At 43.7% G+C, this 19,540-nt stretch overlaps 1 protein-coding gene across 1 annotated transcript in view; it reads left to right on the top strand.

Annotated features, from left to right (window-relative positions):
* The window catches only part of neurod1 (neuronal differentiation 1), a gene marked incomplete at both ends in the record, with an annotated part of 28,531 nt that extends 13,088 nt beyond the window's left edge, over window positions 1-15,443 (top strand). The window contains 5 exons of the mRNA XM_083638336.1: window positions 7,114-7,232; window positions 8,256-8,375; window positions 9,579-9,808; window positions 12,160-12,368; window positions 15,078-15,443. Of these exons, the coding sequence (XP_083494462.1) occupies window positions 7,114-7,232; window positions 8,256-8,375; window positions 9,579-9,808; window positions 12,160-12,368; window positions 15,078-15,443 (1,044 nt within the window). The remainder of the gene's footprint in view (window positions 1-7,113; window positions 7,233-8,255; window positions 8,376-9,578; window positions 9,809-12,159; window positions 12,369-15,077) is intronic.
* Window positions 15,444-19,540: the final 4,097 nt, after the last annotated feature.

Genomic DNA, 19,540 nt, shown 5'->3' with positions numbered 1-19,540 from the left:
ACAACCTAGCAACCACCGGTCAACTACAGCAACCACTCCACTGGAGAACAATCCAGTCCAAAGTCTGCTCAGAGCTGCTGCTCTCAGCCAAACCCAGTAACTAGTCAACCAACAACCAGTCAACCAGCATCTAGTCAAACTGCGACTAGTCAACCAGCAACTAGTTTTAGTTTTTAGTTTTATTTGCACACAATAAAACAGAAACTGTTAAAAAAAATGCAAACAGGAAAATAACGTGCCGGTAGGAAGCCCTGGAAGGGCTTATTCAGGGTCTCAGAAAACCAAATAATAACAATAAAACTAGTACACCAGCAACTAGTCAACCAGCAACCAGTCAACCAGAAAATAGTCAACTCAACTAGTCAACCAGCAACTAGTCATTGTCAACTAGTCTGATGACTGGTTGGAATGAAATGATATGGGTTACATGATGGAGGGAAATTTGTTCAGAGACGGCACACATAAACCAGCCTAACCTAACATATTATCAAGGATATTATCAAGCCCTGTCGCTTTAGTGATGTTCAGCTGTGAGGGGGGTACATGTGCCCGGGCTAGAAAATCTGGCAGCAGATCGGCTGTCCAGGGGAGGTCCAGACCAAGGAGGTGGAGACTACACCAGTGGTCACAGGGGTTTGGTACCGCTACAGACGAGTCGGCCTGTTCACATCACAGGAATCCCACTGTCCCCTTTTCTCCCGAGGGAGAGACACTTCTCCTCTCAGGGCAGGTGCCATGAGGGAGAGACACTTCTCTCAGGGCAGGTGCCATGGAGGGAGAGACACTTCTCCTCTCAGGGCAGGTGCCATGGAGGGAGAGACACTTCTCCTCTCAGGGCAGGTGCCATGAGGGAGAGACACTTCTCTCAGGGCAGGTGCCATGGAGGGAGAGACACTTCTCCTCTCAGGGCAGGTGCCATGAGGGAGAGACACTTCTCTCAGGGCAGGTGCCATGGAGGGAGAGACACTTCTCCTCTCAGGGCAGGTGCCATGGAGGGAGAGACACTTCTCCTCTCAGGGCAGGTGCCATGAGGGAGAGACACTTCTCCTCTCAGGGCAGGTGCCACGGAGAGACACTTCTCCTCTCAGGGCAGGTGCCACGGAGAGACACTTCTCCTCTCAGGGCAGGTGCCACGGAGAGACACTTCTCCTCTCAGGGCAGGTGCCACGGAGAGACACTTCTCCTCTCAGGGCAGGTGCCACGGAGAGACACTTCTCCTCTCAGGGCAGGTGCCATGAGGGAGAGACACTTCTCCTCTCAGGGCAGGTGCCATGAGGGAGAGACACTTCTCCTCTCAGGGCAGGTGCCATGAGGGAGAGACACTTCTCCTCTCAGGGCAGGTGCCACGGAGAGACACTTCTCCTCTCAGGGCAGGTGCCATGAGGGAGAGACACTTCTCCTCTCAGGGCAGGTGCCACGGAGAGACACTTCTCCTCTCAGGGCAGGTGCCATGGAGAGACACTTCTCTCAGGGCAGGTGCCATGGAGAGACACTTCTCCTCTCAGGGCAGGTGCCATGGAGAGACACTTCTCCTCTCAGGGCAGGTGCCATGGAGAGACACTTCTCCTCTCAGGGCAGGTGCCATGGCCAGTTGTCCGAGGTGTGCACCCTTGCCTGCCAATTCCTCAAGGGGGCTAGGAGACACATGGCTGTCATTCCCTCTCTCCCACCGGGGGATTGGAGGTAGTCCTACGAGCTTTGGAAAGGAGCCCATTTGAGCCACTGGAGGCAGCTGTCCTTCAAAACTGTCCTTTTGGAGCGACATTGGAGCGACTGTTTCAGTCGCTGCCGGATGTCCGCCCCCGGCTTATTACAAGCTCTGTCATTGGCTCTGACCACGTCAATCAGAGCGGCTTCCGCTCCCTCCTCCCTGTGTGTCACTGTAAATGGTGCCCTGTCACCTCAGTGAAAACAACAACGCTAACTAGCTAGCAAGCTAACGGCAGAAACCTACACGCTAGCTCGTTGCTACAGTACATGCTGAAAATGGCAAGTTGGATTGTTGGAAACTATTTTCCAAGGGCATTGGCGCTAAGCGCCGCCCATCGCAATCCCACTATGGAGACCTGCGGCACAAGACTCCTCTCCTGGTAGGGAGGGGAGGCTGGCCAGCGAGACTACATGACTGTAATCTTCACTCACAAAACCGTAGTTGTAGCCGCCCTTCACTCACTGAACCGTGGTTACACACCTGTAAACCTCTGATAACTAGCCTCCTGTTACTGTTTATGTTTCCTGTCAGGCCTTTATCAATAACATTGATTAACAGGCTCCACAACAGGTAATAATACTGTAATAATAATAATAATAATAATAACAATAACAATAACAATAATAATAATAATAATAATAATAATAATAATAACAACAATAATAATATCAATGTGTGTGTGTGTGTGTGTGTGTGTGTGTGTGTGTGTGTGTGTGTGTGTGTGTGTGTATGTGTGTGTGGCGACAGATGGTCAACTTTCCTCACAAAGAGAAGCAGGGAGAGCGAGGTAGAGAGACATAGAGAGAGAGAGAGAGATACTGGTAGAGAGACATAGGAGGAGAGAGAGGGAGAGAGATGCTGGGGGCCGTTTTAATGACGTAGACACCATATGGCGCGTGCCGGGAGGGGCCTTGGTATGCTAATTAACCCCCTATGACTCTCTATACCTCACTCTCTCTCTCTCTCTCTCTCTCTCTCTCTCTCACTCTACCTTTCTCTCTCCCTGTGTCTCTCAACCAGTCTCTCTCTCTCACACACGCCCGAGCTCTCAATCTCTGTCCTCTCTCCCTATCTCTCTACCAGTCTCTCTCTACCTCTCTCTACCGCCCTCTCTCTCCCTGTTTCTCTCTACCTCTCTCCTCAGCATCATCCTCTGCTCAGCTATATAAGCTGCAGAATCTCACACACACTTACACACTTCAGAGGAGAACACACACTCACACACACACACACACTCACACACACTTCAGAGAAGAACACATAGGCTTGGCACGCGGCATGCGTCTCACAGCAGCTCCTTAAAACAGGTAGGTTGCCTCTTTATCAATAACCAATCACTTCAATTAGTTCAATTCATCAATCAGTTGTGATTGATTGACAGCTGTCAGCACTGTCAGCAGAAACCAGCCAGCCAGTCCACTGAATGTCAGCCAGTTAGCACACTGCTAATAATTATTACTAGTGTCAATAATAATAATAATAATAATAAGTAGAATATGTTTTTTTTTTTTTTTTTTTTTTTATGTATTTATGTATTTATTTATTTATTTATTTATTTAGTTGTTTATTTATTCATTAATTTATTATTTAGTATTATCTTTACTCTTCTATTCGTATGTTTTTTATATACCAGTCAACTGACTGACTGGAAGCCAAAATCATTTATTTTAACCTTCTCTAAAATCTATAATTGATATCTAATCGATTTAACATTTAATAAAGATCTGGACAAGCAAGCAGGCTCTGATGATGATGATGATGATGATGATGATTATTAGTAGTAGTAGTAGTAGTCGTATAGGGTTCTCACCGGTCCTTGAAATCCTGGAAGTTTTGTGAATTTGAGAAAAAAATCAAGGCTTTGAAAGTTTTGAAAATAGAGATAAATAGACATGTGCCATTGAAATAAAAGACAGATATAAGATATATTTGACGTTAGTAACACGTGTAACGCAGTGTTGGGTCCTTGAATTGGAGGGAAATGGGCCTGGAAAGTCCTTGAACTTGATGTTAAGGTGTGGGAATCCTGCTCCACCTGTCTGCCTTGCTGTCTGTCTGTCTCTATCTCTCTCTCTCGCGGTCTCTACCTCTCTGTCTGTCTCTGTCTCTGTCTCCTCTATCTCTCTGTGTCTGTATGTCTGTCTGTCTCTCCCCTCTTGCACAGAACAGGATGAATGAAAGAAAACATTTGTTGGTCAGTTCATACACTAATACAACTATTACTATTAACAGCTATGGGCTTTCTATGGTAGGCCTATTATATTATTATTATTATTATTATTATTATTATTATTATTATTATTATTATTATTATTATTATTATTATTATTACTACTATTATTTTGGCTTTATATTTATACATGTTTTAATATCATTTGTTGTGAATAAATTTATCAAAAACATCAAAAACATGCTCAGATAGATTCTGCTTCATTGAATCTGACCCAGGTCTATATGGCTATGGTCTATATTTTCAAACATTTTCAAACCCCCCCTCAAATTCACAAACTTTCAAGGATTTTAAATATGATATCATCAATGCCGTTTTAATAGAAACAGTTTGATATGCAGACAGCAGACTCAGCGGCTTTGACCTGGACCAAACACTCATAACCACACACACACACACACACACACACACACACACACACACACACACACACACACACACACACACACACACACACACACACACACACACACACACACGCACGCACACATGCACACACGCACACACACAATCACTTTATGTTCACAGTTAGTTAATAGCAAAGGTAGCCCATTAGCCCCATGTCTCTGTGAAACTTTAGCATCTGTAAAAAAAAAAGTGCAGTTCAGCATCATCATCAGGTATGGGATTTATCATTTATGTGATTATAGAAGCCAATTTTCAGATTTTTCTGTGCTTAGCCATATGCTGTTTTGGAGCTAGACTATAATAAACATGGTTTAGGATGGGTATAATTTATATGTAGGCTACTGTAAAATAAAATAAATCTCTTTTGCAATTATCCTTATGACTGTACATTATTTTATCTGCTCTCTGCCATAAAGATTATCCAACCAATTATCCTTATTAATTAATTAATTATCCGATTATCCTTTTCACAAGTTTAAATATCTGACTTCTGACGGCAAACACCTTTTGGCACATCACGATTTTACCATGAGTCTTTTTTTGCTGTCATTCTCTTCAATATAACCTATAATACCAGGTTATTATAATGCATTAATAGATTTCTTCTGTTTTTTAATAAACGGACAGTGAGCAACGCGTGGCTCTCTGAGCAGGCTTCTTACAAAAATTTACACATCAAATTCAAGGACTTTTCAAGGACTATATATTTCAATGGTTATTATGATTATAATGAAACCCCCACTCGATTTGAAGGCTTTTATTATAGTATTCTACGAACACCTCTGATAGGGAAAATTAAAATCACATTAGCCTTTATTTGGACAATGAGTAGTTAACATCTTTTGGCTGTTAAATTCCAAGCTACAACAACCTCTTATCAATATGTATTCGTTTTCCTCTGTATTAGAATTATTATCATCATGACTCAATCTCTGATGGAAGTTTCTGTATTTTCTCACTTAATATTAACACATTTTCTTATGTATGTTTTCGTTTTCTATGAAATTATCAATAATTTTGTAATTAATTGTAGGGAGACCGGGGTTGGTTGTTACATATTTTACTGAATTGCTCATCCTCAAAAACAATTCATTCATGTATTCCAGAGGTTTTCAAAGTGAGAGGCGGGCCTCCACAGGGGGACTCCAAGAAGTGTCAGGGGAGGCTCAGTGAATGGAAGCAGAAAAAATCTGTTATTGAATTAGCTCTCATAGAATAGTCTAAATGTGTGATTTGGTTAATGAGATAGTTCAGAGATAGTTCTGGGGATTTTTTATTGTTTTTCCACTTTCCTAGAGTCAGAAACTATAAATGCATTCAGACAAAGATGTTTATGTATTTGGTGTAGTCTGATGTATGTCAAGAGTAATAACCTGTCTTGGATCAATTGTTGACTGTCTGGGATCAAAGAACATAATGATCCATCCAGAAATTGAGGAAGGGGGCTCCCTTTTCTTAGCTTTGTCTGGGGGAAGGCCCACAGTCTCAGACTTTGAAAACCCCATATAGTCATTCCTCCATTAGAGGGAAGGGTTGAAATGGGTAGGCTACCCCTTTCAACTTATTTTACTGTAACCGGAGTTGACACTACCACGTGGTTGTCCCTATCCACCTTATTTTTGAATGCCCCACTGTAAAAAAAATAATCGTGGGTACAAGGTCCGGTTTAACGTGACTCATTGTTGCAGCTTGCCATTTCCTTTGTTATACTCCGCTGCAGACCCGAATTATAAACCGGAAGCTGGAGTCCGTTATAAAAGTTATAAATATAGTCAAGTTATAAACAACTAACCAACGCTGGAGGTCCGTATGGAAACTCGAAATGTGTGTTACTCGAAATGGTTAAAAGTTAAATCAATTTGGTGGCGTTTTACTGCCATGTAACATAGCTAGCTAGCCGCTAACATTAGCCACAGTTAGTAGCCGACTACCCACAATGCATTACGTTATCCCAGCACCCGAACGACACGGCTGTAGAGCAGAATGGCTCTGCTGTAAAAGGGTAAAATCCTCGTAGACATTTTTTTTGTCAAGTTAAAACCATAGACTGTAAAACAGTCTATTACAACGGAAGCGGAAGAGGCACCCATCAGGCATCATGGCAGCTAGAAATAAGGTGGATATCAATGGGGCTTCATTTTTTTTGTTTTTTAAAGCTAGAGACACTAAATAAGTTTTAGAATGATAGTCTCTATATGATATATGATAGTCACACACACACACACACACACACACACACACACACACACACACACACACACACACACAAGGAGGCATTGTGACATCACTGATGTAATAACAGCATCACACACACACACACACACACACACACACACACACACACACACACACACACACACACACACCAATGGACCTTATTCACAGCGTGGCCATCTTGTGATGACATCACCCGCTGGTTGGGAATGCAACGAGACTCTCATTCAAACCCCTGTCTGAACATGGGAGCCGAAGACCTAAAGTTTGAGTTCTGTCACATCAATTTCGTTTGATCACATCGATAAATGGGCAGATGAATGTGTACAGGATTTAAAAAATGGGGATACAGCAACTGGATCGAGTCTTATATATATTATATCCATGATATTCAAGGAAGCGCAGCCAATCGTCTAAATTGTAAACTGCAGTACACCCTCGCACCACTGAGCACCGAACCGATACATCTGGCGCTGTGGAGCAGTTGAACCCGAAATTACACATTTGAAGAAGGCTGTGTGTATTTCTCTGTGTTGTGTATTTCCAGCAGAGAGTGAGTAGCATGACACGGTCTCTGGAGGAACAGGAGGAGCAGAGAGAGAGGGGCGAGGGAGGAGAGAGGGAGGAGCGAGGAGAGGAGGAAGAGGAAGAGGAGGAGGAAGACCTGAGGTATCTTCTCCCAAGCATACAACCTCTCCTAACCCCCAACCCGCCCAACTTCTCCTACCCATAACCCCTACTGCCACAGGTGGAACGAGTATTGACAAATCATACATACAAGTACTGTTACTTTAGTTAAAAGTAACTCAACTACAAGTAAAAGTACTAGTCCAGTAAAAAAGTAGCCTATTTAAAAGTACTTAAGTAAAAGTACATTTGTGTTACTTTAAAAATGTTTTATGTCTTAAGTAATTAATCTAACATTTCACACAGCACATGTTAGACGCTTGAGCTGCTAGCAGCATCAATATCACAATCATACATCCATCATTTAGCTATGGCTATAGCAGTGTCAAATGAAACTGAGATTTCTGAACTCATCTGATGATGGGGATCATTACAACTTGATTCAGTTGGCCAGTCTTGGGCGTGAGACACCAATTTGGGCGCCCTAAATGCAGAAGTGATTCTGAACTTGGTAGTGAGCAGTCCCAATGCTACTGTGTTGTTAGTCTCGGCTCCCAGATGTTTGGTCAGCGGCGCCAACAGCGCCACCTACACCTAGTTGAGCGAAGCGGATAGTGACTGATAACGGAGTCTACTGTGCTGTTTTCATAGTGCGGTGTACAAAACAAAAATCGTAATTTACTAATTTACTCAGTGTACATTTAAAAATACTCAATTAGAATAGCTATTATTAAAGTAACTCAAGTAAGAGTAAAAGTATAGCATAATAAAAATACTAAGTACAAATCCCCCCAACAAACCTCAAGTAGCTACTTGTACTTGAGTACTTGTACTTGAATACTTTCCACCTCTGCCTACTGCCCATGCCTGCTCTAACCATACCCACCCTCCCCTCCTTCCATGTACCCTCGCCTCCCTCTTTGTGTTACATGTTTCTACTGTCGCTTGTCTCATGTCTGTTTCTTTGTGGACTCTGACTGTCAGCGTCTTTGGGGTTTTGAAAGGTGCTATATAAAACTCATGAATCATTATTATTATTATTATTATTATTATTATTATTATTAGGAGGCTGGAGGAGGAAGAGGAGGAGGAAGAGGAGGAGGAAGAGGAGGAGGAAGATGGAGAGAACAAACCCAAGAGACGAGGACCAAAGAAAAAGAAGATGACCAGGGCCCGTCGGCAAAGGTCATGTCACCTCCACTGATCACATCATATCACTATCCGAACCAAATGAAATCACTATAGGTGTTATACATAGTTTTGATAGGTGGGGCTAATTCTTACAGTTTCTGATTCTTCTCTGATTCTTATGGCCGTTAGGGTGTAACTGCAGTCAGCAGCCTGTTGCTCGCGTTGGCTGCTTGCTGGCACTTTATCAGCGCCAGCAAGCAGCCAGCGGCCAAAACAATGAACCATGGATTTTGATTTGGTTCATTTAGAATACAGAGTCCTCTGCCACCATGATTAGATCTAAGAAGAAAATAAAACATATTTATAGGCCTATATAAAAATCGCACTAGCTGCTTCCTAATTTATTTATTTTATTTTGCATTTATTTATACAGGGAAATCTCTTGAGAGCAAGCTCTCATTTTCAAGAGTGCCCTGATGCCCTAATGTTCTGATAGAGTGTGTCTGGATGAATGTCTGGATCACGCCGTGTTTGGTTGGACTACTCAGGCTTCTGGCTGGTAAATTGGCTATAGCTATGTTAGTATATAGCTATTCCTCTGCATTAGCAATCAAGCAATTGCTAATTGCACTGTTGACGCCTGTCTGTACGTCCGATGTTCGTTAACGCTATATCTCAGGAATGCCTTGACGGAATTGCTGCAAATCTGACACAAACGTCCACTTGGATTCAAAGATGAACTGATTAGATTTTGGTGGTCAAAGTTCAAGGTCACTATAGTATGACCTAATGAACGCCATTTTCTAGCTTGTTAATGTGATATCTCAGACATGCCTTGACTAAATTTCGTCACATTTGGCTCAAACATCCCCTTCGACGCAAGGATGAACTGATTAGATTTTGGTCATCAAAGGTCAAAGTTCAAAGTCACTGTGAACTCACCACGCCATTTTCTACCTCGTTAACGCGATACCTCAGGAACGCCTTGACTGAATTTCGGCATATATCTGCGGTGCATTCGTTGTAGTTTCTTTTTGTGCTTTGGTGGACTTTTTGTTTTTGTTTGTGTTGTGGTGGGTTGTTTGTTAGCGGACTCCAACGCTAGTCTTGTAGCCTGTTGGATCATCTTCTTCTCTGGTTTACTGGCGGAGCACGTCGAGTTTATTGACGTTTCTAATAAATTGATGGCAGGATTACTGCTGTTGTCTGTATTGGTGATCGATAACGGGACTAATATTGATGCGTTTGTGGTTGCAGGTTTAAGATGCGTCGTATGAAGGCCAATGCGCGCGAGCGGAACCGCATGCACGGGCTGAACGACGCACTGGAGTCTCTGAGGAAGGTGGTTCCGTGTTACTCTAAGACCCAGAAGCTGTCCAAGATTGAGACGCTGCGCCTGGCCAAGAACTACATCTGGGCCCTGGGTGAAGTGCTGCGCTCAGGCAAGGCCCCGGATCTCATGAGCTTCGTACAGGCACTCTGCAAAGGTACACTATCTAATATCACTTATTACACGGCCTTGTGGAATACTCAATTCTGATTGGTCAATCCGTTATTTCTGTATCACACCCTGCTGCTAGGAATATCAGACAGGTGGCAGCATGCATGCTACGTCAGTCATATCAAAGCGCAGAAAAGAAGTCCAGTCAATTTACCAAGCTCCTTTGCAACAGCCGGTGGCAAAAAAGTTAGATAGCAACAGTCTGTTAAAATGGCAAGGTAACATTAGCCTACCAAACATCTCTTTCTTGGATACTATTGCTTTCTTTGTTAGAAACATCTCAGACGAATCCAGGTAACAATATGTTTATATATATATATATATATATATATATATAGAGAGAGAGAGAGAGAGAGAGAGAGAGAGAGAGACTATCATATATCATATAGAGACTATCATTCTAAAACTTATTTAGTGTCTCTAGCTTTAAAAAACAAAAAAAATGAAGCCCCATTGATCACTATCGACCTTATTTCTAGCTGCCATGATGCCTGATGGGTGCCTCTTCCGTAATAGACTGTTTTACAGTCTATGGTTTTAACTTGACAAAAAAAAACGTCTATGAGGATTTTTTTATTATTTCTACCCGGCTGGTGTTTTACATGTAGCAGCATGTCCAAGCTAACGCTGGCTAGCAAATCTGTCTTAATTGTTTCTAGGTGTGTTTCAAGTTAACTGCAAAGCCTCACCATAATGTAGGAAATTGAATTTTTTCCCCTGTGAAAACAATGAAATCATTTTCACACACACACACACACACACACACACACACACACACACACACACACACACACACGCACACACACACACACACACACACACACACACACACACACAAGGATGCATTGTGACAAGACTAGTCAATCATGTCACACACACAAGGAGGCATTGTGACAAGAGTGATCAGTGATGTCATAGGGGGCACACACACACACACACACACACACACTGATGATGTCATCAGTGATTGCATTGTTGATTGATGGCATTGTGACATCACTGATGCAATAACATTTAGTGAGCAACACTATAGGGCAGGTGAGGCCACGCAGCAGCCGAGCTATGGGCGAGGCCGTGCAGCGGCCGAACCTATGCCTAGTCTGATAAACATGTTCAAAATCAATGATCTGACTGGATCAGAACATATTTTAACATCTGATAAACACGTTTAAAATCAACGTTGAATATATTTTAACTGACTCTAGATCAGAACATGATACATGATGCAACATACATGATACATGATGCAACATCTGATAAACACATTTAAAATGTATGTTAAATATATTTTCAGAGGGAAGGAGAGCTGGAAAGAGCTGACAGATAGTTATTTCCATGCCCTCTTCCGGGTTGGGCACACGCACCAAGGGATTTTCTGCCATTTATTTTTCCATACACATTTTGTAAAATGCTTATAGAAACAGTTTTACTTGGTCGAACCAAGTGATTCAGATATACTTATATATCTAACCCTAACCCTACTTAGACTCAGGAGAGACCATAGAGCATTTCACTCGGTCAAAAAACAACAACAGGATCAAGTAAAACTCTTTGTGTAAGCATTTTATGAAATGTCTATGGAAAAATGAATGGCAGAAAACCCCTTGGTGCGTTTGCCCAAACCGGAAGAGGGTGTGATTTTGGTTCTCTATTGATAGGTACTGTATTGCCATGTATTGATCGATTGATAGGTACTGTATTACCATGTATTGATCTATTGATACGTACTATATTACCATGTATTGATCGATTGATAGGTACTGTATTACCATGTATTGATCGGTTGATAGGTACTGTATTACCATTTGATCGGTTGATAGTATTGCCATATTGATATATTGATAGGCACTGTATTGTCATGTATTGATCTATTGATAGGCACTGTATTACCATGTATTGATCTATTGATAGGTACTGTATTGCCATGTTGATATATTGATAGGCACTGTATTACCATGTATTGATCTATTGATAGGTACTGTATTACCATGTTGATATATTGATAGGCACTGTATTACCATGTATTGATCTATTGATAGGTACTGTATTACCATGTTGATATATTGATAGGCACTGTATTACCATGTATTCATCTATTGATAGGTACTGTATTGCCATGTTGATATATTGATAGGCACTGTATTACCATGTATTCATCTATTGATAGGTACTGTATTACCATGTTGATATATTGATAGGCACTGTATTACCATGTATTCATCTATTGATAGGTGGTACTGTATTGGCATGCATTGATAGGCACTGTATTGCCATGTATTCATCTATTGATAGGTATTGATTGTATTATGTATTGATAAGTCTTGATGGTTTGCTCAGGTCTGTCCCAGCCCACCACTAACCTTGTAGCGGGCTGCCTGCAGCTGAACCCACGGACCTTCCTCCCAGAGCAGACCCCCCCTGAGCTGGCCCACCTGGCCCCGGGCGGGGGCTCCTTCCCTGGGCACTTCCCGTACGGCGCTCCCCTGAGTGCCGGTTTGCCCAGCCCGCCGTACGGCACTATGGAGCCCGCCCACGTCTTCCACCAGGTTACTATTATTATTATTAGTACTAGTACTAGTAGTAGTAGTAGTAGTAGTAGTAGTATAGTAGTCATATGTTTACTATAGAGCAGGGATGTCAAACTCAACAGACCGGTTGTAACACGATATGTATCGAGCCTACTTGTTATCATCTATCTAAATTATATAAAATTGAGTATGTGGACTTTGTTTCAAGTTCTGTGTTCGGACACAGCTATGCCGTTTTACTTGCGATTGGGCTGAAACCTTCAGGGTGTGTAAAGGGCTAATTAGCTAATGATGTGATGTCATCAGAGATGATGTCATCAGTGATGATGTCAAAAGTGATGTCATAAGGGCACACACACGCACACACACAGACAGACAAGGAGGCATTGTGACAAGACTGATCAGTGATGTCATAGGGGGGGCACACACACACACACACACACACACACACACACACACACATCACACACACACACACACACACATACACACACACTGATGATGTGTGTGTGCGCCCCGGTGGCTAGAGCACGTACTACAAAGGCTCAAGTCCCTCGCACAGCCAACCCAAGTTCAAATCCCAACTTGCCGCATGTCATGTCATCTCTCTCTCCCCACCCTTCTCTTGGATTTTTGTATGGGGATTTTTGTTAAATGCCTGAAATAAGGGCTGTGGTTAACAAAAGTTGATGAAAACACTTGATACTTTATAGTATATAAATAGTTAGATAGTATGGACACTTGATACTTTATAGTATATAAATAGTTAGATAGTATGGACACTTGATACTTTATAGTATATAAATAGTTAGATAGTATGGACACTTGATACTTTATAGTATATAAATAGTTAGATAGTATGGACACTTGATACTTTATAGTATATAAATAGTTAGATAGTATGGACACTTGATACTTTTTTAGTATATAAATAGTTAGATAGTATGGACACTTGATACTTGGTCAACTGGAACTGGCAATGGGCAAACTTGTGGGCAAGAACAAAGACTAGACGCAAGCTGTTGCTGAAGTAGATCTTTAAGCTAAACTTAGGATCTGACAGCATGAAGCTGTCAGAGCTGACTCTTATAGCCCTCGAACGTGACATCACATTACAGTATGACATCATAAGTGAAATCACTAACCTTCACCAGTGACATCATGTCAAGAGTGACATCATCAGTAACATCATCAATGATGACATTGTCATCAATTATGACATCATCATTGTTGACAACATCACTGTGGCATCATCACCGTTGACATCCTTGGTGACATCATCATCATTGATGACCAAGGCCGGATTAAATTAGCCATAGGCCCCGGGGCTACGACTTTTTCAATCCCCCCACCCCCGATACCATCACAACTCAACTAATTGCCCCGCCAAACATCAGCCAAGCTTAATTTGCATACATGCTATAGTGCGTTTTCCCTATAGGTTTGTGGAAGACAGGTGCACGTATTTAGATTCTCCCCCATGAAAATGTCATGTCACGTAATTTTGGATCATAATTATTATTATCATATATGTGTACAAAAAGTTTGACAATCTAAAGCAGACAAATAAACAACAACCAAAAAGCTTAAAGAAACAAAACAAAACAAAACAAAACAAAACAAAACAAAACAAAACAAAACAAAACAAAGAAGACCACTTGGAATGGCAACCAACTACAACCATCAGATCTGGGAAAATACATTAGTTTGTTTTGATGCTCTCCACAATGATTGGACATTCAGTTGTGGTCAGATGGCTCACTGTAGGCCAATCACTGGACAGGGCCAATATCATGGATAAGCAGATGAGCCTAGGCCCTAGGCTCATCTAGGCCCTAGGGGGCTATGATATACAGATGATATACAGATGAGCCTAGGGGCCCCTTCATGTCCTGTGCCCTGGGGCTTACTAAAGCAGGGCTGCTGATGTCATCATCTAACAGACTGAAAAAAAGAAAAAAAATCACGTTTATGCTTCAAAGGTCATGAGGCTGGCTCCAAAAGAGAGTCGTTCCCCATTCACTCCCATGTTTCATGCCTTTAAAGAAGACATGAAACATTTGATCATATTACTCTAGCAGTCTAGCTCATTTGCATTTCCCCTCAGATGAGACAGGACAGTAATTTCAAGTCTGAAATTTACCTCGATTTGCTCGAAAGATGAACAACATTTCACCTTTTCGCCAAACTGGGTTGCTGCTTGATGATGTCACTAGGTTGACTTGGTACAATACAGTATAGTGGAGTACAGGCTAGTTAAAGGGATACGTCAACATTTTGGGAGATTGGGAGATTTGCCATATTCCCGATAGTAAAACAAGGATGTAAATGCCTTTCTCTTCCCTGCGCGTGCGTTAGAAAGTGCGTTTCACCCCTCCTGCTAGTGAGTTTAGCGGTACAATGGCAGTGTACTGTGTACAGCTGCCAACCCCCGTTCAGTCATCAAAAATACATATTCCAACAGTGCCAGAAACACATGTTGTACATGTTGTGACTCGTCTTCACCACGCGATTAAATAATAATCCAACGTTATGGGAAATGGTCATTTTCGAAGTAAATGCATAGCAGCAAGTCTGATGACTGCACACAATGCATATGCCTCAGGCAAACGCGGAGGATACTTTGGTTCTGGCATATTAGTTCTGGCTATGGATATATGGATATTATAAATACAATTGAAAATGTCTGCTATATTTTGTAAATAAAATGGTCTCGTCTTCCAGCAGGCCAAAGCGGGGCCGTATGGCCCGCTGGAGCCCGGTTTCTTCGTCCCAGATGGCCCCGCCTTCGACCCTCCCCTCAGCCCGCCCCTCAGCCTCAAACACGAGCCGGCCAGCCAATCAGAGAGCTTCTCCTTCAGACACGAGCCAGCCAGCCAATCAGAGAGCTTCTCCTTCAGCTTGCACTACGGGGGGGCGGGGCACGGTGGGGCAGGGCACCCCCCGGTCTACACCCCCGCGGGGCATGCAGGGGCGGGGCCAAACCCACGGCTCGGGGACCTGACGATGGACACACTCATGGGCTTCGACGGACACTCGCACCACGAGAGGCTGATGAACGCCCAGCTCAACGCCATCTTCCACGAGTCCTGAGAGAGAGAGACAGAGAGACAGACAGAGAGAGAGATACAGAGACAGAGAGAGACAGACAGAGAAAGAGATACAGAGAGAGACAGACAGAGAGAGAGATACAGAGACAGAGAGACAGACGGAGCGAAAGAGGGAGTGAGAGACAGAGAGAGCGAGAGAGAGAGTGTGTGTGTGTGTGTGTGTGTGTGTGTGAGGGAGGGAGAGAGAGAGAGAGAGACACAAAGAGTTATGGGCGTCTCTCTCTGCAGGTCCTCATACTAGCCTGGGTAAACCCAGCCCCCAGTGACCTGCTCTCAGACCTGTTCTCAGTCACTAGTGACTGGGAACTGAGAGAGCAGGTCACGTGGGGGCTGGGTTTACCTAGGCTACCTCATACAGACAGTTTTATGGCGTCACCATGGTAACGTGACCAGCATGTTGCTCTAGCAACACTGCAGCCATTGAGCAGAACTGCGGAGCCAACATGGCCGCCAGCGGAAACTCTCCCATACGGATCTATAGACTCTGGAACCAACATGGCCGCTGTGCAAGGCCACCCTCTGTCTGCATGATGCTGCGACTCTCTCCCTGCTTTGCTTGTGATGACGGCGATGTCACGCACATGATGTGAACTTCTTTGTAGCAGTTCATTCTGCAGGAGACACCCTCCAAATGTCTCGCTGATATTCATGTCACAGATAAATAAGCAATAAGCAATAATCTGGATGAAGCTATGCAATTTTCAAACCCTGAGTAATAACTTGGCCAAAACCACAAATGAAAGATAATAAAGATTTCTCTATTTTCCGGGGGGGGGGGGGGGGGGGGGGGGTGGTTGGGGGGTTGTTCCCTAGTGCGTTCATGTGGTGTGCTTTTTACTTTGTTTTGATAAAGTGTTCTTGTAGTTCCATTCTATCTGATCATGTGATTCATCTTTTATAACATAGATGTTTATGAAGGCCTTTTATTAAAGGAGTCCAATCTGATTCACCTAACCAGCGCTTCACTTCATCTGCACCTTAACACCACGAGATTCATGATTCCACGTTCACTTTAACTAGTCCATGTGCGCGCCAGATACGTGCAGACTTCGGGATGTGTGCACCAAAACAGTTTACATTTGGGAAAATGTAATTATCAGTCCCTGCCTAAGCCAATGCTTAAGGCCAATGTGCAGTTCCAGATTGAATGGCCAACTCTTTGGGGAGAGACAGACAGACAGACAGACAGACAGACAGACAGACAGGCAGACAGACAGACAGACAGACAGAAACTGTGTAAAACCTGGGGATGTGGATGCAAGATTCACAATAAAATTGGAAACACAAACAAATGACATTAAACATAAAGGTTTCATGGGAAAGGGGTCAAAGGTCAAAGGGTCTCTGGCTTTTAGCCTTTCCTCAATAGAGGGCGCTCTCACTGTCCTACGTCAGAGCAGAGAGAGAACGCTGAGCCTTATGGAGACTCTTAGCACCCTCTTGGTGGAAGTCAGAGAGAGCCAGGCCCGGACTGGCCATAGGGAGCACAGGGAGTTTTCCCGGTGGCCTGGCCTGCTAAATTACCTGCAAGCTTGAATTTCATCAATTGGAATTTGTTTACATATAAATTCATGTTAGCGTTAAATAAGATTTTTTTTCAACATGAGCATGAGGCAATTCGATGCAATCTGAGTCACATACACCTTTAAAGAGGTCACTTCTCCCAAACAAAGAAGAGAAAATCATGCCTACATGTACTGTACATGTATCCCTCAGCAGAGATATGTGAAAACTTGATCTACAGTAGAATACATATTTGCATTATATTCCATTATATTTTGAATTGTCACCTCGTGCCTGAATTCTATTTTCGTTTCCATAAATAACACCCGACCCTGCCAATAAAAGGAAGAAAGAAATTACTTGAATGCAAAGAAAACACTAGTGCAGTCACTGCTTGACAGCAAAGAATATGGCGACAGTGGGTTGGTCTCCACACACTTGACATCAGGTTCCTGAGGACAATATTTCCCAGCCAGAATGATTTTCCCAGTCCGCCCCTCAGAGAGATGTGTTGTCTGCTCGCTTCTCTGGTCCAAACTAACTCACCATGCTGCTTGAAACTTGGGTGATACGCTGCTAACTAACCTAGCTCGTACTAAGTCCTAGTTTCCCCACTAAGGTTAATCAGCCCGTAAACTGGCACTTCCCTACGTGTGGTTTTAACGTGAAAGTATGACTACCTGGGTGAATGTATAATTCTATCTAAGGGGTGTTATGTATGTTTGCTCACCCAAGGCTTGTCGGTGCTGTTGTCTTGACGTTGCAGCGACCAGCTCGCGCTTGAATCAGACGAGCCCTCTTGCAGCTGCGTCGCCTGTTCAACGTGACCAGCCCGCTCTCAGAATGGACGTTCAGGGGTTTGGGGAAAAGGTGTATCACCAGTGGTCTGTGTGGTTGAGGTGGGAAAAGAGTCTCTGTTGTGCAAGAGTACGCGTCCGCGTCCTCCCTCGCCGTGGTGTACTCGCCACTCCAAACGCTACCCAGAGAGCTGCCCCAGCTGTAGCCTGTTAATGAAATCAAACAACACTCCACCCCTTTCGTGTGATGTCAGTCTCTCCCTCTCACCACACTACTACGCTACACTCATTCTAAAATACACCTAATCATCACGGAACCACATCTCCCGCATAATAAATACCAGATCGTAACAGCCTCCCTGATCAGCCTCCCTTTGCTGCTTCCCAGATTAGCCGATGGGCTGCAGGTGTGACCAGTGCCATGTGTGCTGTTATCAATGGCATGTGCGCGTGTGTATGTGTGCGTGCATGTGTGTGTGCGTGCGTGCGTGCATGTGTGTGTGTGTGTGCGTGCACGTGTGTGTTTTCCACAGGATGGTGAAGGCATGTCCCTCCTTTCCCCAGGATGGCAAAGGCATGAATGCTTAAAGGTCCCAATTCGTGCAGCTGTAACCTCTTAAAAACGTGTGTCTCTGGTCCATAAAACATGATTCTGGATTTATTTGTCGAAAATATAGCAACCCCGTTCGTTCTGACGGAGTTCTCACTTCCTCATCTCGTCGCTTGCCAAGAATGGTCTGTTTCTATAATATATTCAGAACTAACAGTTCCCATTGGCCGCTGGGGGAGAGCCCGCCCCAGGCTCCCAGCGGCCAATCAGATTAGCGTCAGTGGACCAGCACGCTAGGTTGTGTCCACAACTAACGTTAGCAACGAGCTATCGCTAACTTAACGGTCGCTATGCTAAACAGGACATCTCAAAATGCCTAGACTTACCGAATGCACCTCCGCAGTTGCTGGATCACGTACAGTTGGCATTGCTCCAGCTAGAAGTGTTCATTTTGTGGCTAAACCTTGATTGTACTGCCCCAGATTGTGGAAACATTCTGGGCTGAAATGGTTAGCACAGACCAACAGGTCATGATGAATCTCGCGCTGAAACAGCTTGCTATGGCAAAGAATAGACAAAATGGCGCATTTAGCTTGTGTGAGAGAGATCGCGCGCAGTATGCTAAAGGCACCTATCCCTCTGTGGGAACAGAGTGTAAGGGGGCGTGGCTTGAAGGAGACCACAGGAGAGAGCTGGATAGGGACAAATCCAACTCTGGCAGTTCTGAGGTTCTGAACACTCATTACAGTTACACTCAAAACTCTGCTGCCCGTCTGGTCTTCAACCTCCCTAAATTCTCCCATGTCACCCCTCTTTTCCGTCAACTTCATTGGCTCCCTGTCCTTGCACGCACCTTCCAAACACCTCACCGTTCCCTCCGCTCCTTCACCTCCACCGCTCGCCTCGCCCCTCCACCACTTCTGACGCCTGGTAGTCGTCTGTCCCGTTCGCGCCTGTTCTCCTCTCTGGCTCCACAATGGTGGAATGAGCTTCCCCCTTCGGTCGTGCTGGCCGAAACCCTTCCTATTTTCCGCCGGAGGCTGAAAACCCACCTCTTTGGACTACACCTGGGTCCTCCTTAAGGGTTAATGCTACTGTTACATTTTACTGCTACATTTGTTGCTTTTAACTTATCTTAATGTTTACATTTGACTCTTACCTATGTTTCTCTCTTCTTATCTGATATGTTTATAAATGGTAATTGTGTAACTTGTAAGTCGCTTTGGATAA

Source organism: Poromitra crassiceps (genome assembly GCF_964638095.1).
Source record: "Poromitra crassiceps genome assembly, chromosome: 6".
Classification (NCBI taxonomy): Eukaryota; Metazoa; Chordata; class Actinopteri; order Beryciformes; family Melamphaidae; genus Poromitra; species Poromitra crassiceps.
Note: the sequence above shows the minus strand (reverse complement) of the source record. Positions and strands in the feature narration are given on the sequence as shown.